This window comes from Cupressus sempervirens, chromosome 2, assembly GCF_028749045.1.
Source record: "Cupressus sempervirens isolate cs-2001-9-10 chromosome 2, ASM2874904v1, whole genome shotgun sequence".
NCBI lineage: Eukaryota > Viridiplantae > Streptophyta > Pinopsida > Cupressales > Cupressaceae > Cupressus > Cupressus sempervirens.
Genome location: NC_143119.1, coordinates 731525640 through 731549621, shown reverse-complemented (window position 1 = coordinate 731549621; position 23982 = coordinate 731525640). Strand labels below are relative to the sequence as shown.

Genomic DNA, 23982 nt, shown 5'->3' with positions numbered 1-23982 from the left:
AGTCTGCTCACATTTACTCACTTATCTTGCTTGTTGCAAATATTGGATGTTATTGTTGAAACTGTATTGCACTCTTAGAACTGTAGTTAAAAGATTATTAATTCATTACCTTGACTGTAAGCCATTAGCATGAAGTTCTGAGTTAATTCCTCTAGCTTCGAATTGCTTGGAGTATTAGTGTCATTGATTAAAATAACCATTTCTTGGTATTAGTTTATGAGACAGTAAAACATCTTGATACTATATTATGTTTATTCAAAGAAATATTGGTTACACAGCAAATGTTTGATGAAATTTCCATCAGTCCTAGTGTTCTATTATTGTTCATTCCAGCAGAGAATAGTACACAGTGCGAGGGCATTGATTATGAGGAGACTTTTGCTCATTCATCTTCTTCTTGCCATTACAGCTCAAATTGGATGGAAAGTCCATCAAATGAATGTTAAGAGCACCTTCCTCAACGGTTAGTTGTAGGAAGAAGTCTACAAGATGCAGTCTCCTAGTTTCAAGGTTGTTGGAAGAGACCACCAAGTATGTCAGCTTAGAAAACTCTCCATGGACTCAAACATGCACCTCCAGCATGGTACATCAAAATTGATCAGTACTTCAATGTTCATGGTTTTCATTGTTTGTCATGTCCCCAAATTTCTGGTGACAGTTCGATTTAATTAATTTAATTAATGGTTGTCCCAGGACGACTAATTAATTATTTTAATTAAATAAATAGTTATTAAATTTAATAAAGTGACTTGGAAAATATTTAATAAAGTCACTTAAGAGATAAGATCAAAATTGTTCTAGAAGTCTCTGGAGAGGATGGAGGGAAAAGAATAAATAGGCACCCCGGGGCTCCATTCGAATCAAGGCAGTTGATTATCTCTCTTTGATTTTCAGATTGTGATTCAATCACAGGTGCATTGTAGAACCTAGGGTTTCTGCAATTGTCACAGTTGGCCATTGAGAACGATAACTCTCAATCGGTACGCAATTTTGAGGGTGTGAAATATCATCTGAATTATTGCAGATTGGAGGTGACATTCAGTCATTTCATCAGGGCAATTATCTGTGGCTTAAGGCCAATTTCTGTGGTTCAGATTTAATGCTTCTAGAGACTGATATCAATTTAGATTTGTAAGAAGAGTTTGAAGAAGATCATTTTCCCAGCCTGGTATTTACGCACCAAGTGGAGGGTTTGCTACGCAAGGCTGAATGCGTCATTGAATTTCCCGACTGCTGTCTTGAATACTCCTTTGCTACCTAGCCAAGAAATCCAGTACCTTTGATTACGGGTTTCATGCATATGGTGATTACTGTCATCATTCATAAGGGCACCTAAGACACCTGCGGAACCAGCAGATCCACGGTACAGGCGCAGCTGCAGAGGCATCTGGGCAGTGAGGGCACCTACATTGCAATCAATATCGGTTCGAATTCAGGCCCAATAGTGAAGGGCAGACGTATTACAGTCATCTTCAAGCCGATGGCGGGAATAAATTCACCAATTTAGGTGCCATTAACAGCAAGATTATCATATATGAACCGCAGAGTCCATGATCAGTGCCGGCATCATCGCTTGGCGAAAGTTTGGAAGCAGGGCACGAGATACAGTCTAGGTGCGTCATCACAGGTTGCGATAGTAATCATCTACAACAGATTTAACTTTGGTTCCAACCATAATAACATGGGTTACGCAGCAAGTTTGGAGAAATCATCCGGAACAACTCCGAGCTCATGCACCAGTCATAGCGTTTGAAGCCTCTCGATTGAACCGCGGCTCGGTTACAATTCTGGGATCCACATCGAGGGTGGACAGTAGAATTTGGTTCCATTTACATGCGATTCACTTCCCTGATACAGGCGAATTCAGTTTGGGAGCCGGTAGAAATTCATGTTAGGGAATACGGTCGGACTCCATTGAATTCTTAATGTGCTGTGGCGACAAAGATAATGGAAGTAGCATGAATTAAAGCATCAGACTCTACCGGGTATAAGAGACTAGTTTAGAATCGGCACATTCCATAGAGGCCAGTAATCTCAGGTTTCTTTTTATTCCTATACGATCCGAGTTCATTGTTTGATTATTGGTTTATGGAAACATTGATTCTTTCCTGAACATCATTGGCATTATTGTCTACTGCTTGGTTATATCTATTCTAATTGCTGTATTATTTGAGACACTCCCTTGCCTAACAAACTTCATAGTATTACTAGTTTTGAGCGACTTTGCTTGCTAACTGTTTGACGCAATGTCAAACCCTTGAAGTTTAGTATTTTGGTGTTTAAGAAGCAATAACCTGTCAGGGTCATTTCAGTGGTATCAGAGCCTGTTTGCCAACTATTTGACGAATTGCCACAGTACAATGTTGGGATTTAGTGACCTTTATAGCTAGGGTCATTTCATTGTTGCCCTTATGACATTAATTTGTATATAAAACGCACTAGTGAAGATATTATATTTCTTACTTAACAATTTGACTAGCTGTGGAAATCATCTCCTACTTATCAATTATATTTCTTGTTATCCATGTGGATGACTTGATCACTATTGACAGTTCAACACATTTGATTGCAGAAATCAAACAAGATCTGTGCAAGGATTTTGGTATGACATATTTAGGGCTTCTCCATTATTGTTTAGATGTTGAGGTCTAGCAAACTAATGGTGTCATCTTTATTTCACAATCATTGCACACCAAGTACTTGCTTGATGGGATCGTATATAGGATTGTAAGCTTGTTTCCACAGCTATGGAGAAAGGACTGAAGTTGTGCCAAGTCTGATTCCTCCTCTTGATGAAATCACTTATAGGGAACTACGAGCCACTCTCATCTATCTTACTGCCACTAGACCTAATCTTAGTTTTGCACTGAGCTACATTTCACGCTTCATGACAACCCCCAAGGTTGATCATTGGGTAGCATCAAAGCATGTGTTGTCATTTGTGAAGGGCACCAAAGGTTATAGACTTCTTTACACTGGGGATCATGATTCCAGACTTAGTAGGTTTACAGATTCAGATTTGGGCAAGTTTTGTTGTTGATAAGACACCAACTTCTGGATATGTACTCAATTTGGGATCTGATGCAGTCACCTAGACTAGTAAGAAGCAGCATACAGTCTCACTCTCCTCCACAAAAGTAGAGTATTGATGAGCTGCTAAGGCAGCTTGTGAGGCAGTTTGGCTTCGTCGAATGCTTGCAGATATGCATTTATCTCAAGTAGGCCCAAATTCCTTGCTCTCTAATAATTAGGGACTGCTCAAAGTTCCCAAAATCGGATCTACCATGAAAGAACCAAACATGTGGATGTTCATTGTCATTACATTTAGCAATTGATTGAAGATGGGAAATTCACTTGCAGTATGTTCTGACAACGGATCAAACTATAGATATTTTCACCAAGCCTCTTGGTCCAGACAAGTTTGTTAAATTCAGGGGGCAACATGGTGTTGTGGACAGATTGACCATTAAGGGAGGCTGTTAGAATATTATTATTTTATTACTTTAATGATCCTCTTTTGTATACAATGTAATTTAGTTAGATAAGATCAATTACATTTGTAAAATTCTTTATAATGATATATTCGATCATTTGTTAATACATCAAATATTTTACCAATTACTTAGTGTAATATAAAAACAGGTAAATGAATATGTGTGTGTAAACTTAATGTTCAGCAGAAAATATAAATGATCAAGCATTTATATTTAGAAAAGGCCAATATGTGCATGTCATATACTTCAGTTTGAAATGTGAAAGTATAATTCCAAACAAAACTAGTAGTTTGAAATGCCTAAAATATAACTCAACACAACATATGTCATAAATATAGTTCTAAACAAAGCTAATTTATAATAACTAGAAAAAACCCTTTACCTTGTTCAACATACTACAAGATCATGGCTCCAAGTTCAACAAAAGTAATTTGGAAATGGATGGGCTTACAAACAAAACTCCCCATGTCTTGAAGAAATATTCTAGTGTTGTTGTAAATATGACAAAGTCCAATAATTGCTCCAGTTTAGATAGCACAATGAAACAGTTATACAAGAAAAACCAAGAAAACTACAATGCTCAATTAAACAAAGGTAAGGGCAGCATAACACACCTCATATACCTTCCGCCGATCATGAAGAAGATGCTGGGGTGCCAATTCATTCACAAGAAAAGGCCTGAAAAAACAAATGGAAGAAAACTTCAAAACGCAGTATCCAGTTCTCTAAGCTAGGTAGACATTTCCCTGCATAGCTAGGGATTTTAATTGTGATAATAGCAAAGAACCACATTGTTTTTCCGAGAATCATCAGCTTAATAATATGGTCAGACTGAACTAGAGAACAAAATAGAAGGTTGCTGATTAAGAAAACACAATTCGGAAAGAAGAAACAAATAATAAAGGAACCGATTGGATTGAAGGCAAAATATGGTTTTAACTATGTGAACTGTGTGAGTAAAATGCAAAACAACTTGTGTTAAGGAATGTTTACCTAGGTACACTAGGATTCTTCCAAGTCTGACACTCTCAGCTCCCATAAGAAAGGAACCAAACCATATATATTATAACTTCACTACTACTAGGGACTCTAAAGAGACCACATGGAGGAAATTACAGTGGCTTATTTTACCCTAGGATTAAAAGCAGCTCAAGAACTTGACTTTGCCACAAAGAAGTAAACTTAAATATTAATGAAAATTATTGAAGCCAGCATCCAAGACAAAAACTTGTATGATTCTCATTTTTTTTATCACACATAGTATTAGTCAGAATGTAGCATTTAAATGACACAAGCAACAGAAATTATTAAACAACAGCAGGAAAAGAAACTAACTTTCTAAGAGCAGCATAAGCTTCAGCTCTCTCAAGAGGATAACCAGTGGAGTAGAAAGCAATCAAGCAATCACAAATTGGCCACCTGCAAACCATTATTTTAAGATGAAATAAAGCATCATATGATTCAGTATGCCTCAAAAAAAAAAAACTACAGATTAGATGAGCTCAAGAGATTAAAATTACATTAGCATATAATATAAAATTACAAATAACCCTGCAAAAAGAAAATATGGTCTCATCTTAAACATGGTGAAGCAAAGTACATGAATTATATTTAATATCAGATATCTTATAAAAGTAACTCATTGGTTGTAATATCAGTGCCCAGTGGAGCACATATTATATAAGGTATGCAATACGTCCAAGAGGTAGTCAGGTAACTTGTAACTGATAAAAGCATGACTAACCAACCACCATTCACGATTAAGCAATAACAGTGAATATCTGTATTGTTTGATAATGTGTAAATGCTTCAATGTAATATTTTATTTCGATGAACCTCTGTTACTATATCATTTTCTCAAGATTACAATTCAAAAAAATGAAAAGTTTCCAACTCCACTATTGCATATGGTTTGGGAAGATGTCAGCACATTGTTTTAAGTTGGAAAAATATTGTAGCTGAACATTATTTTGTTGCACATGCTCACAGATGTAGCAGCAAACAACCTCACTATGCTTAGTGCACCCATGAAAAAATAGGTTGTGAACAAGCTTCAACACTCCCCAGCTGTTTTTAAAAACTCGTAGATGTTTCTAAAGCACATTCATCCCTATCAAAATGTCACATAAACATATCAGTTCAGAAATAGCTCCACCTCCGGCACGATATTTTGCTTCTATGGAGCAAGCAAAAGTAGTTTTCTTTTTACTCCCTCATCATATAAGACTCTATCCCAAAAAGAAAAAGGAAAAAAGTGTAAAGTGGACTTTGTTAATGTTTTAGCTTCGATAGAAGTAATACATATTATCTGATATACTAATCAATGTTTGTGTTTATACAGATAAAACTGTCACTGCTGATTGTTAAATCCAACACACACACACACACACACACACATATATATGCTTTGATAATATTCATATGTGTTTTAATAATCATTGGCAGTTTACTTATCAGCAGCCAAGTATATAAATCACATTGTTATGTGATCGGTCTCCTTGATGAAATATCTGCTGCCAGAACAAGTTGTGTATTATATTTAAATGTATATAACTAATCATGCCCCCCGAAGAGGCTATGACTCTTCAGGAGTCATGCCTCTACACTTGTATATATATAGACCCATGCAGATCGCTGAAAGACAATCATCAATCCAAGGCATTTTTGCATCAGCAATCTGCGATCTATGTTATTACATTTCTCCATTATTTATCTATAAATTGCAGGTCTATAAGAAGCTGTCCCTGATCATCAGCATACATAAAAGGAAGTTGATTCTTGCTCTCACAGTCACAGATATCTGCAACATATAAAGAACAGACTGCTCTCAGTTATGCAAGTAAGAATTACCTTGTTACTGTGTTAATTGTTTATCTATCAGACATACAATTAAATCTAACATGGTATCAGAGCCATTCTGATAGAAAAACTTTTACACAACATATATATATATATATATATATATATATATAATCTCAGTTTTTGAGTCTAAAACTCCAAATTTTAAAATGGTAAATCATGTGAGACTAGAAGATAGGCTTGAGGGTGCATCAAATTTTTTTTCATGGAAAATAAGAGTAATGATAATATTAATAGAAATGGAATTAGAAGAATTTATCGAATCAAATATAACCATGCCTGAAAATGGACCAAAGAAAGTAACTTGGAAAAGACATAATAACAAAGCTATGAAGATTATCATAGATTCCCTAAAAGATCATTTCCTACCATCCATATCTAGTCTGAAAACTACATTTGAAATGTTTTCGACAATTAAAGATACATTTGAAATCAATAATACTAGTAGATTATTAACCTTAAAACAAGATCTACTATATATTAAGATGAAGAATAGAGAATCAATCACCTCATATTTTTTAAGAACTTCTAAACTAAAAGATCAACTACCAACCATGGACAATCGAGTTGATGACAAAGAACTCAGCATGATAGCACTGAGAGGTCTTCCATTATCATGGGAAACATTTATTCGAGGGTTAAGTTCTCGGCCCGAACTTCCAAAATTAATGAATGCACTCAAGAAGAATCTAGACTAGTCTCAAGAGGACTGAGTACAAATCATGAGGGAGAAATCCAAGCACTTCATGTAAAATCAAATAACAAAAGAAAATTCAAATTCAAAAAAAAAACAGTCTAACAAATCCTTCAAGCAACGTGATTGGTCAAAAGTTAGATGCTTTAAATGTGACAAAATTGGTCACCCCCACAAACTCTGTCCTCAAAAGAAAAGAATTCAAGCAGCACTAGCAGAAATCAAAGAAGAGGGTGAAGAGAAAGAAGGAAGAGAAAACTATGCATTTTACTTAGCTCTTTCAAGCGAATTAAATTCTAATAACAACACTTGGATCATTGACAGCGGAGCATCTCGACATATCACCAATTTTAAAGATAAATTTGAAGCCTTCTCTGAACAAGCATCAAAAGAAGTCACCATTGGAGATAACTCTACTCATCCTATTAAAGGGATAGGTTCCTGCTCAATTCAACTACATTCAGGAACCACTCTACAACTCAAGAATGTCTTGTATGTACCAGGGATTAAAAGAAACCTAGTTTCTATTCCTGGCCTTGATGATCAAGGTTTCAAAATCACATTTCTAAAGGACAAAGTTCTAGCCTAGCCCAAGAATTCTAATATTAAGAAAGTTATTTCTATTGGTTTCAAAGATGGAAGTCTTTACAAACTTTGTAATAGTCAAGATACAAAATTAGCTCTAAGTCATGAAACCACAATCTCCACTAAAATTTGGCATAGGAGGTTAGGTCACCTTAACTACTGGGCTTTATCATCCATGGGAAAAATAGTAAAAGGTTTACCTAGCCTAAAAACTGATCATTTAGATGTTTGCAAAGGATGTGCCTTAGGCAAAAACACTAAACAATCATTTCCTAAAAGTGATCACAAATCTAAATCCATACTTGAACTAATACACACTAATCTTTGCGGTCTTATGTCTATACCCTCTCTTAATGGATGCTTCTTCTATATAATTTTTATTGATGATTATTCTAGAGGAACCTGGATCTATTTCTTAAAACAAAAGGAATCAACTGAAGTTTTAGCTAAATCCAAAGAGTTCAAAGCCTTAGTTGAAAATCAATCTGGACATAAAATAAAAACCCTAAGATCAGACAATGGAGGTGAATATGTCTCTAATATTTTTAAGAATTTATGCATTACTGTTGGGATTAAGAGCGAGTGTTCTGTACCTTATAATCCTCAACAGAATGGAATTACGAAACGAAAAAACAAATCAATTGTTGAATCAGCTAGAGCTATGATGCACGATCAAAACCTTCATACTTCCTTCTGGGCCGAAGCATCTAATGCTGCTATCTACATTCAAAACAGATGCCAACACTCAGCTTTAGAAAACACCACTCCAGAAGAAATATTCACTAGCATTAAACCTGATCTAAGTCATTTGAGAATATTTGGATGTCCAGTTTATATTCACATACCTAAAGAGAAAAGAACTAAACTAGAACCTTCTGAAAAAAAGGGAATATTTATTGGATATAGTGAAACAACTAAAGGATATAGAATCTTCATTCCAGGACAAAGAACAATTGAGATTAGCAGAGATGTAAGGTTTGAAGAAAATACTGCCTTTAAAATTTCCAGAAACAATGATGAATCTATTACTGAGTCTATTCCTAAAGAAGAGCAACAAACAGAAATGGAGAGGGAGAATAATTCTAAACCCTCCTCTTCCACTATGCCTATTCATGAAGAATCTAAAAATATCCTTAATAAAAAGAGGTCACTCTGGGCTAGGAAAATGATAGAAGAGAATCATGTTGAACCTGATAAAGTTATGCAAGAGAGCAAAAGAACTAGAAATCAATCATGTTATGTTGTCTTGTTAACTGAAATTATAAAATCAAAACCTTCTAATGTAAAAGAAGCACTTCCAAATCAGTCTTGGAAAGAAGCAATGGTTGAAGAATATAACTCTATATTAAAAAGTGATTTATGGGATGTGGTACCAAGACCTAAGAACAAATCAAGTGTTTCTTCCAAATGGTTGTTCAACATTAAACATGCATCTGATGGTAGCATCAAAAAATACAAAACTAGATTTGTAGCACGAGGGTTCTCATAGAAAGAAGGCATCGATTATGAAGAAACTTTTGCTCCAGTTGCTAGATATACTTTTGTCAGAACCATCTTGGCTATTGCAACATCCAAGGGTTGGAAGGTACACTAGATGGATGTCAAAACAGCATTCCTCAACGGCAAGATTGAAGAAGAAGTCTACATGAGCAACCAGAAGGGTTCAATACTCATGACAACAAAACTCATGTTTGTAAGTTAAAGAAAGCACTTTATGGTCTCAAACAAGCTCCCAGAGCTTGGTATGAAAGGATAGACAACTAGTTACTGAAGTTAGGATAGTCCAAAAATGAAGCTGATCCTAACTTATATTTCAAATCAGATGGTGATGATATGATTATACTTGTGTTATATGTTGATGATCTATTGATAATAGGTGATGAATATCTGATAAAGAAATGCAAGCAAGAACTCACAACAGAGTTTGAAATGAAAGACTTAGGTCTCCTCCACTACTTTCTTGGATTATAAGTCTGGCAGCAGGATAACTGCATTATTATGAATCAGGGAAAATACACTATCGATATCTTAACTAAATTTGAGATGATGGAATGTAAACCTGCAGCTACTCCTATGGAAGCAAATTTACATAAGTTGAAAGATGACGTGATCAAATTTGAACCTACTGATTCTACCTACTACAGGCAGATTATTGAATCTTTAATGTATTTGGTTAATACTCGTCTTGACATATGCTATGATACTCACATCTTGAGTAAGTTTATGTGTGCACCAAAGAAGATACATCTACATGCAGCAAAATACATTTTGAGATACTTAAGAGGTACTATTGGAATGGGAATCAAATATGAGAAAGTCAACATTGAACTTCATGGATATTCAGATTCTAATTGGGCAGGCAGTCCCATTGAACATAAAAGTACTTTTGGATATTGCTTCAATTTAGGATCTGGCATGGTTTCTTGGTCCAGCAAAAAACAGACTTCAGTTGCATTAAGTTCCACTAAAGCAGAGTACTTCGCATCCTCCTTGGGTGCTAGAGAAGCGGTTTAGTAATGGAAGTTGTTAGCAGATTTGTTTAAAAGACCTTTGAAGCCCACTGTGATTCATTGTGATAATCAAAGTTGCATCAAGCTTTCAACCAATCCAGTATTCCACAATCGCTCCAAGCATATTGGAATTCCTTTTCATTACATTCGAGACATGGTGAATTGAGGAGTCATTCAATTAGAGTATATTTGTACTAATGAGCAAACAGCTGATATTTTTACCAAGCCTCTTGCTAAAGTGAAGTTGAAATACTTCAAAGAAAAACTTGGTATGATTAATTTGTACTATTGAATATTAAATTAAATTTTAAATTCATGTGTTTATGCTTCTATTGTGTTGTTTAGTAGCATCATATATGTAATGAAAGGTGACAATCTTTCATGGACATATTTATTCAGAAGGTAATTATTTACAAGGTGATGACCTTGTAAATAATAGACCTATTATCATGGACATCTCTAGACATTGCTTAAGTGCAAGTAGAGATCATGAGTAATAAATTATCATGGACATCTCTAGACATTTCTTAAGTGCAAGTAGAGATCATGAGTAATAAATTATCATGGACATCTCTAGACATTGCTTGAGTGCAAGTAGAGATCATGAGTAACAGATTTTCATGGACATCTCTAGCAATTAGAAACCATGAAAACCTATGGACATCTCTAGACATTGCCTCAAGCAATTAGAGATCATAGGTAACATTCTTTTGTGGCTTCTCTAGATATTGTTTCAGACAATATGTATTATGATATGTGTTCATAATTTTGTAGTATGAAGATCAGATAAAGAGATTAAATTTCTATATTGAAATTCTAATAGTATTTACTTCTCCCTCGCTAAAGAGGGAGTGTTGATGTTTTAGCTTCGATAGAAGTAATACATGTTATCTGATATACTAATCAATGTTTTTGTTTATACAGATAAAACTGTCACTGCTGACTGTTCAATCCAACACACACACACACATATATGCTTTGATAATATCCATATGTGTTTTAATAATGATTAGCAGTTTACTTATCGGCAGCCAAGTATATAAATCACATTGTTATGTGATCGGACTCCTTGATGAAATATCTGCCGGCGGAACAAGTTGTGTATTATATTTTAATGCATATAACTAATCATGCCCCCCGAAGAGGCATGCTCTACGTGGCCAAAGCCATGACTCTTCGGGAGTCATGCCTCTACAATTGTATATATATATATAGACCCGTGCAGATCGCTGAAAGACAATCATCAATCCAAGGCATTTTTTTGTATCAGCAATCTGCAATCTATGTTATTACATTTCTCCATTATTTATATATAAATTGCAGGTCTATAAGAAGCCGTCCCTGATCATCAGCATACATAAAAGGAAGTCGATTCTTGCTCTCACAGTCACAGAGATCTGCAACATATAAAGAACAGACTGCCCTCAGTTATCCAAGTACGAATTACCTTGTTACTGTGTTAATTGTTTTATCTATCAGACATACAATTAAATCTAACAGACTTCTGGTCATGTACAGACCCCTAGAGATCTGCAACATATAAAGAACAGACTGCTCTCAGTTATCCAAGTACGAATTACCTTGTTACTGTGTTAATTGTTTTATCTATCAGACATACAATTAAATCTAAAAGACTTCTGGTCATGTACAGACCCCTAGCAGTCCACATCCATGCATCCTCATCAAGAAATATGTTCATTTTGTATATATTCTCAGCCATTCTAGACCATACCACAGACATATTTTGAAACTCGCTTTGATGCTTTCCAACATGACTGCTCTCAGTTATCCAAATAAGAATTACCTTGTTACTGTGTTAATTGTTTTATCTATCAGACATACAATTAAATCTAACAGACTTCTGGTGATGATGTACAGACCCCTAGCAGTCCACATCCATGTATCCTCATCAAGAAATATGTTCATTTTGTATATATTCTCAGCCATTCTAGACCATACCACAGACATATTTCGAAACTCGCTTCGATGCTTTCCAACATGAAACCTTGGTTTTCTACATAAACCATGAGAGATAACTAACTGCAAATAAATTGATACTCCCAATTAGTTGGTCATATAAAGTAGCACTCATTTTAGATGATGGGTCATCTCTACAAGTTCAATCCTATCTCTATTGGTGTTGACATCGTCATGTAATCTTCCATCCTAAAATTTTCAAGCAATGTCTTAGTATATTTTGTTTGGTATTCAAAAATGTGATTTTTCTTTTGCCACTATTCTAGTGATAGATCGTGTCTAGAAGTGCAATACTATCTCTACTGGTGTTGACATAGGCTTGCAATCTTCCATACTAAACATTTCAAGCATTGTCTTGGTATATTTTATTTGAGATTCAAAATTATGATTTTTTTTTTGTCACAATTATAGTCCAAGACAGAAATGTGACAACCCTCAGAACTGTAATGTAAATGATCATTTAAGATCGTTCTTGAGGCATCAGTTATCAGTTGCGAACTCATAGTGATACGTAAATTGTTGACACGTACTGTCAAAATTACAAGCTCCACCTTGCTATTTCAAGTAGAGATTGGAAGCATAGAGATTCCTCGTGAATATGAAACTAAACGGATGCTCATTGAACTTGATGTTTTGAGCTTTAGGAGCCTACTTTGAAGGGGTTTCAAAAATTTGCAATTTTCTCGTTGCTGCCTGGGTGCAACATGCCCCCACACATTTAGTCATATATACTTCTTATCTGAGATTTGCAATAAGGAAGAGGCTTTGGACATACTTCACCTCGAATAGTGATTGATGCCTTGACCTGGAAATGATGTTTCAATGGTTTTGGTGTTGAACTTTGAAGCTTTAAAATGGTTTCCGAGGGTTGTACAGCTTTGGCTATTATTTGCACTGTTGATTATTGATTTTCAGACCTGCAAGTGCAATTCATCATGTTGGGTGTGTTCAGTGAAGTTCTTTGTGTTTGGAGATGATTTGGGTATAATTGGGTTATGACTTCTTAACAATCACACCCGCTGTCCAGGCCATTACAGCATGAATCTGGGCATTTTAAGACTTATTCTAATGTTCCACTGCATCATTGCAAGGTATCCTATTGTTATTTCAATTGTTGGGTTGTTTAGGTACAAGATATATGCAATCAATTTAGCTATAACAGCAGTTGTTACCCTCAGAACATATTATCAGCAAACTAATCCTTCATTGTGATGTTTACGATGCAAATGTAAGTTGTTACCCTCAGAACAAATTATCAGCAAGCTAATCCTTCATTATGATGTTTATGATGCAAATGTACTCACAGTGTAACATTGGATGGCAGCACTGCCCATGGATTTGTTTGGGCTTTGTTGATACTTACCCCACTGGATAAGTGATTCACTGTAAATCATCCACCACTGGACAAGTGGAATTGTTTGCTTTCATTTCAATTTATAAAAGATTTGCCATTGCAAGTTGTTGTACTCCAAGCAGTTATTTACTTCCAAGCAGTTATTTACTTTCAATTATAAAAAGCTTTCCCACTAAAAAGTGAATATGCCCCCTAGTAACAGAGGGACACGTCCCTGCCCTTTTTCCCCAGTGTCCCTGAGAGGGGGACACACCCAAGACGGGGGGTGTTCCTACGTCCCCGGTGGCACCACCATTGGGTTGCCATCTTGCCAGGATGGGGAACGTCCCTGCATCTGCTGTGGAACAAGGGAATGGGGAAATGTCCCTCAACCCCTCCGAGGGGCATACAAATGTCTCCCGTTTTGGGCAACATAAAAAGTGAAAAATAAAAATGAGAATAAAAGGTTGTATAATAATTTTTTGTTATGTTTTTTAGCCCTAGGGTATGTGGAGCCCATTTTGAGGTTGAAATCCCATTAAATCTCTATGTTTTCTCATTTCTACACATTTCATGGTTTTCCAAGTTTTGCAACAGAAGCAAGAAGAGTGAAGAGCTCACAAAAGGGTGCATGTTTTGAGTGAAGAGAGTGCATGTTTGCATAAAAGTGTGCATCTTTAAGATGACATTGATGAGATAGTGATACTCATACTTTTGACAAATTGATATCTATGACTTTTGAATTTGAATCTTTGATTATTTAATTTAAATGATAGAAATTAGAACTTAGAACTTAGATCTCTTTTACTATTAAATATTCAATGCAATGTAAGACTACACTAGCAATAGCGGTCACGATGACCTTATTCTTCATATTTATATCTTATATTGTTATACATCTTTTCATAATTAGCATTTTAAGTACCATATGTATAGTATATACTATATACCTCTCCCCCCTATCCCTTGTCGTCCCCAAATTGAGGCCCCTATATCCCCTCATCCCACAAGGCGGTGTAACTATGATGTACCCCTAAGAATTCCCACGAAAATATTAGTGCTCTTCTAATTCCTGCTGAATAAGCAGATGCTTACTTTTTTGTATTGTTTACGCATCCCACTAAACAAGTGGTATTGACTGGCTTGCCACCCGATACTTTCCTTTCAGCACTTTTATTTGTGATTTGAGAACACAACATGATCTTACTTTTCCCTTTCCAGGATCTAGGCAATTAGAAAGTGTAAAGGAAACTATCATGTATTCGATTTCAGTTGAAAGCTAACCCATATTATCAAAAAGAAAATTGGGGTACCATGAATCATAAAACTATTCAATAGACTGAAAAATTATGAACCAAGGTCAAATGTAGATTCCCATACAAGAATGCCTCTCTAGCCTCTAATCTTATAATATTCATATCTAAACTTTTGAAAACACTGCACAGCTTTAATCTCTTTCTCCCTTCAAACTAAAATGAACCGTGCCCATATTGTAGAAACAGTCAGCATAGACATTCAAACAAAATAGTTCTACTTAAACTTTAGATTAACAGGTACCAATTTATAATTCCAAATTAAAACTTTCAACTGCATAGAATTGTCTAAAGTATGTTTATATATCAAGAACACCATGAAGTGTGTTGATTGTCATCCAACAAAATGGAGAATGATCTCGGCATTTTGCTAAAAAGCAAAAAAAATTCATACAAAGTAAGAAATTAACAAAATACCAATAAAAGTTGTCAACTAATTTAGAAAAATGTTACAGAAATTAAAGCATTTTTTGATGATGGTAATTGAAAAGCATACTTCTCTATTCGATCCTCAAGAATAATCTTGTCCCCAAATATAATTATCTGTGGCATTTTTTATCACAATGTTAGAATCCATGGATACAATTGGTTTAATTTAACAAAAAATCATATCTAGAACAGAATATACATCAAGTGGCAGTGTCCCAAAAGGAAGAAATTTTGAAAAGATAAAACGGTATTCCAATTAACATTATTTACTGTTCAGAAGAATTGAAACTAAAATCGCATCAAAAAACACTAGCTGAAGCAATCTCGTCATTTTCCTTTCCTCTTATTTACACATTAATCATGAGCTTGAAGAATAGTGTCAAAAGTACATCAAGGTGACAATCATTAAAAAGGCAAAATGAACACATTTTTTAGTAACCTGAGAAACAACCCATACATCAAAGTTTAAATGTCTCCACAGCCCAAGAAAAAAGCATTGATACAATTCTAGATTCACCTTTCAGTTGAATTGTGTTTTCATTATTACTTCAACTACTTCCAAGAACCACAAAAAAATAGTATCAAATAATGAATATATCAACATGCGTGTAAAGAGAAGCATTAGAGCATGAGATTGAAAAAAAATGTTAGTACCTTAAAATTTGGCAAATTAGATTTTCAAACCAAACGCATCAACCATAATCAGATTCATCATCGTTAGATAACACTCCTCGTTGATGATCAATCTTATCAATCAGAATAATAGAGATCAAAAACAAATGGTGCCTCAAATTCATCATTAAAAGAATATACAATCATATCTAAATCTAAAGGGGTGAAGGCATCAAAGCAATCAGGATACTTAATATCCACTGAGAACAATATGTAAAGAAAAATGGCAAATATCCCAAAAAGGAAGCACTGTAAACCGATTTGTCTTCCTTTTTCTTTCACAAGTACAATCCATTTTATGGCAGTGTTCAGTATCTTCAGACGGAGTGACCTTTGGAGAGAAACTCTTTAGCAAGTAAGAATTAAAAGCTCAGCAGACTAAGAAAACAACAAAAAGATCATATGTCAACACTATAACATGAAATTGTGCATGATATAGCTTGCACGTCCACCAACCATTTTGACATTTTTGAAAACTTGCACAACACTTAAAAACATATTGACTTATATAATTTCCAAGGCACTTTTCCTGACCTTATACACCAAAAAAAGTAAGGGCTTATAGAATGTGTTGTGCAACTTGCTTAGAAAGATTTAATATTTTGTAAAGTTGTGTCATGACCCCAACCAGATTCAACAATGTCTGATTAGTAATTGTTTCACAATATTGAAACTTCACAATTTCTTAAACGTAAGACTGTCTGCAGAAGCCTGTAATGACTGCCCTGAACTGAATCATAACCACTGTGTATTGATAATGTCTACAACCGGGAGCTTTGGCTTGTGAATTACCTTCTCTGTGAACCGCGATCTTCCCTTGACCAATTGGAGAATTAGGCATTAATCAATGAATAATCCAGCACCAGCCAAAGAGTGATTAACAAACATAAATTAAAAGAGGATTAGATGAGAAGAGGTGTGATGGGCAATTAAACCAACATTATCCTCCCATCAGTCATGACCCTATAAGAAAGACACCACTCTCCAGACCCAATGGATGGGTATAATATGAGTTACCAACATTAAAGGACAGACAACAAAATCAAATCACAAGAAAAGCAATAATAATTACAAATGTGAATTATATATCAATTGTGGTATGCAGCTCCATACATAATGGAATAATTATGTGTACATCTGCATACTTCTGATTTAATATGAATTGATGTTTATGATTATCTGACATAGCATATAGATGTATTGCTGAGTCAAGGCGTTACCTTCTATTATACTGTCTCACTGCTGTAACCAGTCATGGTAAAGAAACTGGGGAATTACAAGTGGGTGAACGGTGATTGGGTCATCTTCTAGGTATGCCACCTCATGGGACAAGATGGGGGAGTTGTCAGAGTGGGGTGGCCGTTGCACCAAAAGACCAATCTATCAATGCCCGATACAACCACTCAACTTATAGTACACAGTATTGGAAGTCTTAATTGGGAAACCAAGATACTAAGAGCGGGGGTGGATTAGGATCTTTGACACTTTTTACTTTTAACAATACTATAGTGAATTCACCGTATTTACAATCTCATGTCTTGTGCATGCATAACATAACTTATAAAATCAAATTGTTGTAACATGTAGATCTAATCTATAACATGTATAAAATGTAATCACATAAACACAAAGATTTGGTTACCCAGAAACCCTCAAGGTGAAGGTAAAACTAGGGTGGGGATGACACCCACAAATCTTCACTACTGCAATAATAAAATTAACCTGTTAGGGTTACAATGTTTGACCATATCTAATGATCTACCCTGTGAGGGGTCTGCCCTGTTAAAGGTGTTTGAGACTATTAGATCTCACCCTGTGAAAGAATTTTGCACTTACAACAAGGTACCGACTCAACTAAGAGATTTACAAAGATCTATTAAGACCACTCTGTTAAGAGATTATCCCTGACTCAATCTGTTAAAACCGATTCAATACTTGATCCTCGGTTTTCTCTGATAAGCTGATTTTGGATCTACTCTCTTCAATCTGATCTGATTTCTGATCTGATATAGCTTCAGTGTCCTTCACTGCTTTGACAAGGTCGCTTCCTCTACAAAACTTAACTCTTTTGCCTTCTTTGCAATGTTCGCACATTCACACTTGATTTGCTCTGTGATCGCACACATAGCTTGTTCGCTCCTCATCACATCATCATACTTCAAACTAGATTTAGATATACTTTATTTAAAGATCTCATAAAGAGTTTTCTAGATGCTTCCTTATTTCGCCTCTTCATCTGATTGGTTAATCATAGCACATAGGGATTCGTGATCCGCATCATAAAACTCACAATGATCTCTGTAAAAACCTCTACAAGTATTAAATATCTTGTCCAAGTCTACTTGAAACAGTTTACCTCAAAGATTGTATCATTCTTGACTTGAATGTTGATTTTGCGTTACTCAGCACTTACTGTCTATTACTCAAAATTCACTGTACATGTTGCTGACGCTCGGTCTTTATTATGCTCGGCACCTTCTGTGTAACACAGCATCAATATGCTCGAACTGCTCGATTATCATTAGACTCAGCTTACATTGAAAATACTCGGCCACCAAAGACTTGCTCGGCTCCTATAGAGCTTGGCATTTACATGTTTTATACACAAATCTTTACATGACTCAGCCTATATAGAGGAGCTCGGTCGCGATGATGACCTTTTGACTCTACCTACTATATGACAAAGTATTTGACACTAATAGACACAATAGTTAGAGATACCAACACACAGGAGGCAGTTAAGCCCTTGTCACGAATCCCAAGGGGAGCACTGGACAAATTTCCAACAATCTCCCCCTCAATGTTACCCAAGGGTCTGAGGATATGAACTTGTGACCAAGCTCTGATACCACTTGTTAGAATGGGGTTGTCATTGCACCAAAAGACAGATCTATTGATGCCTAATACAACCACTCAACTTATAGTACATAGGAGGCAATTAAGCCCTTGTCACGAATATCAAGGGGAGTGCTAGAGAAATTCCCAATAGGAGTCCCATGAGGCCAAAGGGGTACAAAGGGTATTGCCTTTGGGCTTACAAAGGATAGACTTCCAGGGTACTCTATTACGTATGCTCTTCGTGCTCTCTATCATGGTAAGTGAATGAATTATGAATGGTCAATCATGGGAAGAAGGATAGAAGTGGCAAGCCTGAGGGGAATGCCTATAGGAAATCTCACTAGATACTCCACCTTGTATGGATGGCATGAGCCACATGAGACCAAGGGGGATGGTATATTTGCTCTCGAGCCAATGGTAGAGGATCTCTAAGGCAACCTATCAAGTCACCTTATCTTAGCTCTTCTATGATTGAGCCTTCTTAAACTGATTTAAGCACTCTTGTGATTAGATCTATGCTTCTAGTATATGCTTATTCTAATTAAAGAGAACTATTTTATGAATTATGACTATAAATGATTCCTAACTTGTTTGGAGGATCTATCAAAGTGAAAGGTATCTCTAAATCTACTTTCTACCAATTAAACATTGTTACCTAGGGAAAAATTGGGTATTTATAACTTGGGGACATTAGAAGTGGTATCAAAGCATCGTTGTGTCAGGCTAAGGGATAAACAATAGTTGATGCAACTAGGTCAACAAGCTTGAAGGGCTCTAGAAAGAGAAGAAAAAGATTATAAACTGAAATAACACAAGAAAAACTCAAATGGAGCATCATTTGAGGGCCTTTATGGAAAAAAATGAACAAACTACCCTTTGAAATATAAACAATAACCTTGGCCGAACACATGAACAAGGAAGTCACCCCTAACCAATCCAAAAGTGATAACACAACCCTAAGAACAAATGAAACTGCTTTCTTAAAGGAGGGAGAGCCAACAAGGGAATATGAAGAAATTAAAATCAAAAATATGGGAAAATTTGTCATAGAATTTGCAAGGCTTGACGTCGAGGTCAAAAGAACCATCCCTTTCACAACATATTGTGAGGCTGCGATGAACAATGTTCATAGGAGAATAACCAACCTAAATAAAGTATATAAAATAAAATGGGAGAATATTCATAGGAGAATAACCAACCTAACTAAAGTATATAAAATAAAATGGGAGAACTGTCCATCCCTAACTTTGATGGATTGGGAATATTTACAGCTCATGCGTGACTACAAAAACTAGAGGCATGCCTAACTCTTTACCCCTTGACAGAGAAAGATGCACTACATTTGTTGTATTAATCTAAAAGGGGTAGAAACATGGCCTAATGACTCAAGACTACAAAAGCAAAAGAACACTTGTTAGAAGATTTGACCACAATCACCCCAAAATATATTTCAAAGAATAAGGCAAAGGGGAACCCTTGAAGACTACATCATGGAATTCCAAAGGTTAGTAATTATGGTCCCTGGAATATCTGAGAGACAAACTTACCTATTCATAAAAGGATTGGCAGATACCACCTGAGGGCTAGTGAGTGCCTTGGATCCTCCTACACTCCAAGAATTAATCCTTAAAGTCACTTGACTTGATGCTTTCCAAACAAAGGAAACAAATCACTCTAAGAAGATATCATCAAAAGACAAGCACTTGTATGAGAGGCTTATCAAGAACATTTATTTCCAAAGATAATCAGTCAGAACTCCAAAGGAAGCCCCTACGTTAAGATTGCAAGAAAAGATGGAAGCCTGGACATATTTGTAAGCAAAAGGAAGGCAAAGAGAAAACTATACGTGTTGACTGTGAAACCCCATGGGCACCCTGGACATAAATCATGAAAGATATTAGACTGAAACACTCGTGTTATAGATGCGAAAAGAAGTGCAATCCAGGACAAATTTGTAGGAAAAGAAGCTAAGCTCACAAAATAGAGGCAGTACCTTACACAAAAACAGAAGGAACCCTGAACAAAGCACAACGAAAAAGGTCTCAAAAGCATCTAATCAAAAGATGAACCAATGGTGCTTTGTGGAAGAGAAGCTTTATCAGTTAGAACATAAAACTGTCAAAATAGAACAATTACAAAAATAAAATATTAAATTACACTGTATTCATGTGTATACTTCTTCTATGCTCCATGTCTTCATGCATTTATGTGTATACTTCATGTTTTCATTGTGTATACTCCATGTTTGGTAAAGCATATATTTAAGGTAAAAGATACTATGAAGATTTTGCGAATTGAGCTTGGTAGACCGAACAAGCTTATGTTATATTTAGTATGCCATAATGTTTAAGCTCTCATGAGAATTGCTTAACTTGGAGGCTCAAGGTACTACTCATCCTTCTTCAGAAAATTGAAAATGTTTTCTAAATTTGTCTTTGCCACTTTGAAATTAGTTACTGAGCAGAAGCAAGAGATTAGAAATTCTCCACGTCAACAATGGTGGTGAATTTCCTTGTAATCCAATTGCACATTATTTTCCAAACGTTGGCATTCACACAGAGGTCACAGCACCCACGCCAAAAAGGCATCAAACGGTGCAATAATCCAGCTATAATAGAACAGTTAAGGAGTACAGTGAAAGACTTAATGTTAGTACAGCACCCGGATTGACTGCAGGGAAACAATGATCAAACATGGGTACAATTTGTTGAGTACTGCATGCTGATGAAATAAGGCCACAATCTGAAGGAGGACTACAGAGAAATTGGGGAGGAATGAGTCTCTCCAACAAGAGTAGATAGGCCAGCAAAGACTCCCAATATATGTAAATTAGAGAACCATAAATATAGTATCTTGGAGGGTCACAAACCTCACTGCATATGAAAATCAGAAAATGGGCAGAAACTGTGCTATAGTGGGCATCTGGTAATGGTCCTCTTTGAAGAAACAGATAATAACTGGAAACAACTGAAAGAAAACAAACAAACAGGAAAAAATGCACAAGGGAACTAGCCAACAAAACTGATACTTTGCACTCTTCATCAATGTGGATTATATAGATGACAACAATGAGGATGCATGCCAATTGGATAAGTCACGCAAAAGAAAGCAAATGCTAAAACCTAAGAGGAAATCAAGGAAACATTTGCAGGAGTGAATCTCCTCAATTTGCTGTTACAGTAACACCAAGATTAATTCTGAACAAAAGTGAATAATTCTGAACACCTGGGAGGTGTTAATCATATGCCTGAGAATATTTAACTCTTTGCAAGATACTCAACAAATTGCAGCATCCGAACATCCATATAGTCACCAGTCTAATTCAAATCAGAATCCAGCTGAATTTTATCAATGTGCTTTCCCACAACAAGCTAAAGAAAATGAATAAAAAGAAAAAAAGATTAAAAGTTAAAAACCATGGCAATAAATTGTTTGGGCTTTCTTCAGTACTGCATGATCTTCCCATATTTGTTCAAGGCTTTTTCGATCCTTTTGCCCATACAAATATGAACTAGAATTATCTACCCAGCATTTTAATAAAGCTTAAAATAGTGGCTAAATTTGTCTAACTGCAATCTTATTTTGAAAAAATAAAATGTACTATTACAGTTCACTAAAAGAGCTTCCGAAAACAAACCTCAAATTCCCCAAATGCTCGCAACCGGTTCAGAATTTGATTCATGGGAGCTGATAGGACCTACAATCACAAAAATTTAAAAGAAACAGTATATAATTAATAACGATAATGTCTCCTGACACCAGCATGAAACAATGATGATTGTTCAATAATTGAAAAGGCCTAAAACATGCGTACATATATGATGTATATCACTTCAAGTTTGCAAATGATCAGAAGAAATTAAATTTTCAGTTGAAATTAAATTTGACAATATTTCACTATGTTGTTACAATTAAGAATTACGTTATGAATATCTGCCACATGTAAAATTGTCTCTTACTATCTACATCCAAAGGAGGACTCTATAATAGTAAAATAATCTGCTGAATAACTCTGTTACTATATGAGGCATAGAGAGAAATATACACTAACTCCTAAATAAATGAATACTCATTTAACAAATTTATATTTTTTCTATGATTTGGAATTTAAGGTGATCACCTAAACAGAGTCTGTGCCAAGCAGAAAATTAAAAACCCATTTGTAACTGTTTTGTTACCCTGCAGCACTGTTGGATACTATTTGTTTTGGATTTGGGTTCAGGTTCAGTTTGCTGTGGGTTCAGACAGGGTTTTGCAATTGCAGGGTGGATTCATCCAAAACACTGCAGATGGACCCGGGTAAATTCAAGCTGCAAATGAACTCGGAACATGCTCACAGATAACGTAGAATGTTTCCATAGTAACAATAAGTGTATTTCCCATTTCAGGGTGTCTTTCTCAATTCGCATATTCCAGATGATAAATATGTCGGCCGACATAGCACTAATAACTAACAATCGGCATTCAGCCTTACTTTTGTGGATCTTGTTAGAACTCTTCTTGCTAGAGATTTGAGTAAGTTGCAGCCTTGGTAACTACATCTCATTTGCTTTTGTGTATAAATTACAGTGGTGGTAAGCCTGAAATATAGTAAACTTGAGTGATGACTACCACCTTCCTTCGACATCCAACTTGGGAGCTGGAAGAAATCCATGTCACCCCCAACAGATATCTCCTCGTACCAACCCATTTGAAATTTTATCAAGTCAATGGTATCTTGACAAGATGGGCAAGTAAATTCTGAATGTGGAAGGCCATGCACACTACACTATGTATTTCCTCCATATCCACTTCTTAGTTTCCTATTGATATCTTCTTCGAACTCAAGGAACTCTGCTTCTGAATTGACAAGTAGCACAGGCTTGTATACTTGTGAAAATAAAAAAATTCCTCATAATGCTAAGTCCTTGGGTGGTACCATGTATCCTGCACCGTCCTGATGCTGCCAGCTGAAACAATCCACATGGATGCAACCTTTTGTTCAAATCAAACCTAATAGGAAGAACATCCACCTGCCTATTCATTTGAGAAACCTTTTCTTCTTTAATTTTTTAGTTTTTGATTTTTGGTTTTTTTTTGGTTTTATCAAAATTTCACTTTTTTTTGGATTTTCCCTCCTAAAGAGATCTCATACCTCAAATATACTTGAAAGCTTAATTCTATTGATAATTCCGTGAATGAACTTTGTTCATGCCCTCCTTCTAGCACAGGTCCTATGGTGTGAAAACCCCATTTCAATGATTAAAATAGTCCCTTCAACCTTTTCAAATTCTGGTTG

At 35.6% G+C, this 23982-nt stretch overlaps 1 protein-coding gene across 10 annotated transcripts in view; it reads right to left on the bottom strand.

Moving 5' to 3' along the window:
* The window catches only part of LOC149575463 (inositol hexakisphosphate and diphosphoinositol-pentakisphosphate kinase VIP2-like), a 272894-nt gene that overhangs the window by 226659 nt on the left and 22253 nt on the right, over positions 1–23982 (bottom strand). For 8 of the 10 annotated variants that reach the window (XM_089815209.1, XM_089815206.1, XM_089815210.1 and 5 more), the window contains exons 2-5: positions 22342–22401; positions 15262–15308; positions 4830–4913; positions 4109–4172 (exon numbers count right to left, since the gene is read on the bottom strand). In XM_089815209.1, coding sequence (XP_089671335.1) covers positions 4109–4172; positions 4830–4913; positions 15262–15308; positions 22342–22401 — 255 coding nt within the window. The remainder of the gene's footprint in view (positions 1–4108; positions 4173–4829; positions 4914–15261; positions 15309–22341; positions 22402–23982) is intronic. The other 2 variants (XM_089815212.1, XM_089815214.1) reach the window with 1 other exon arrangement.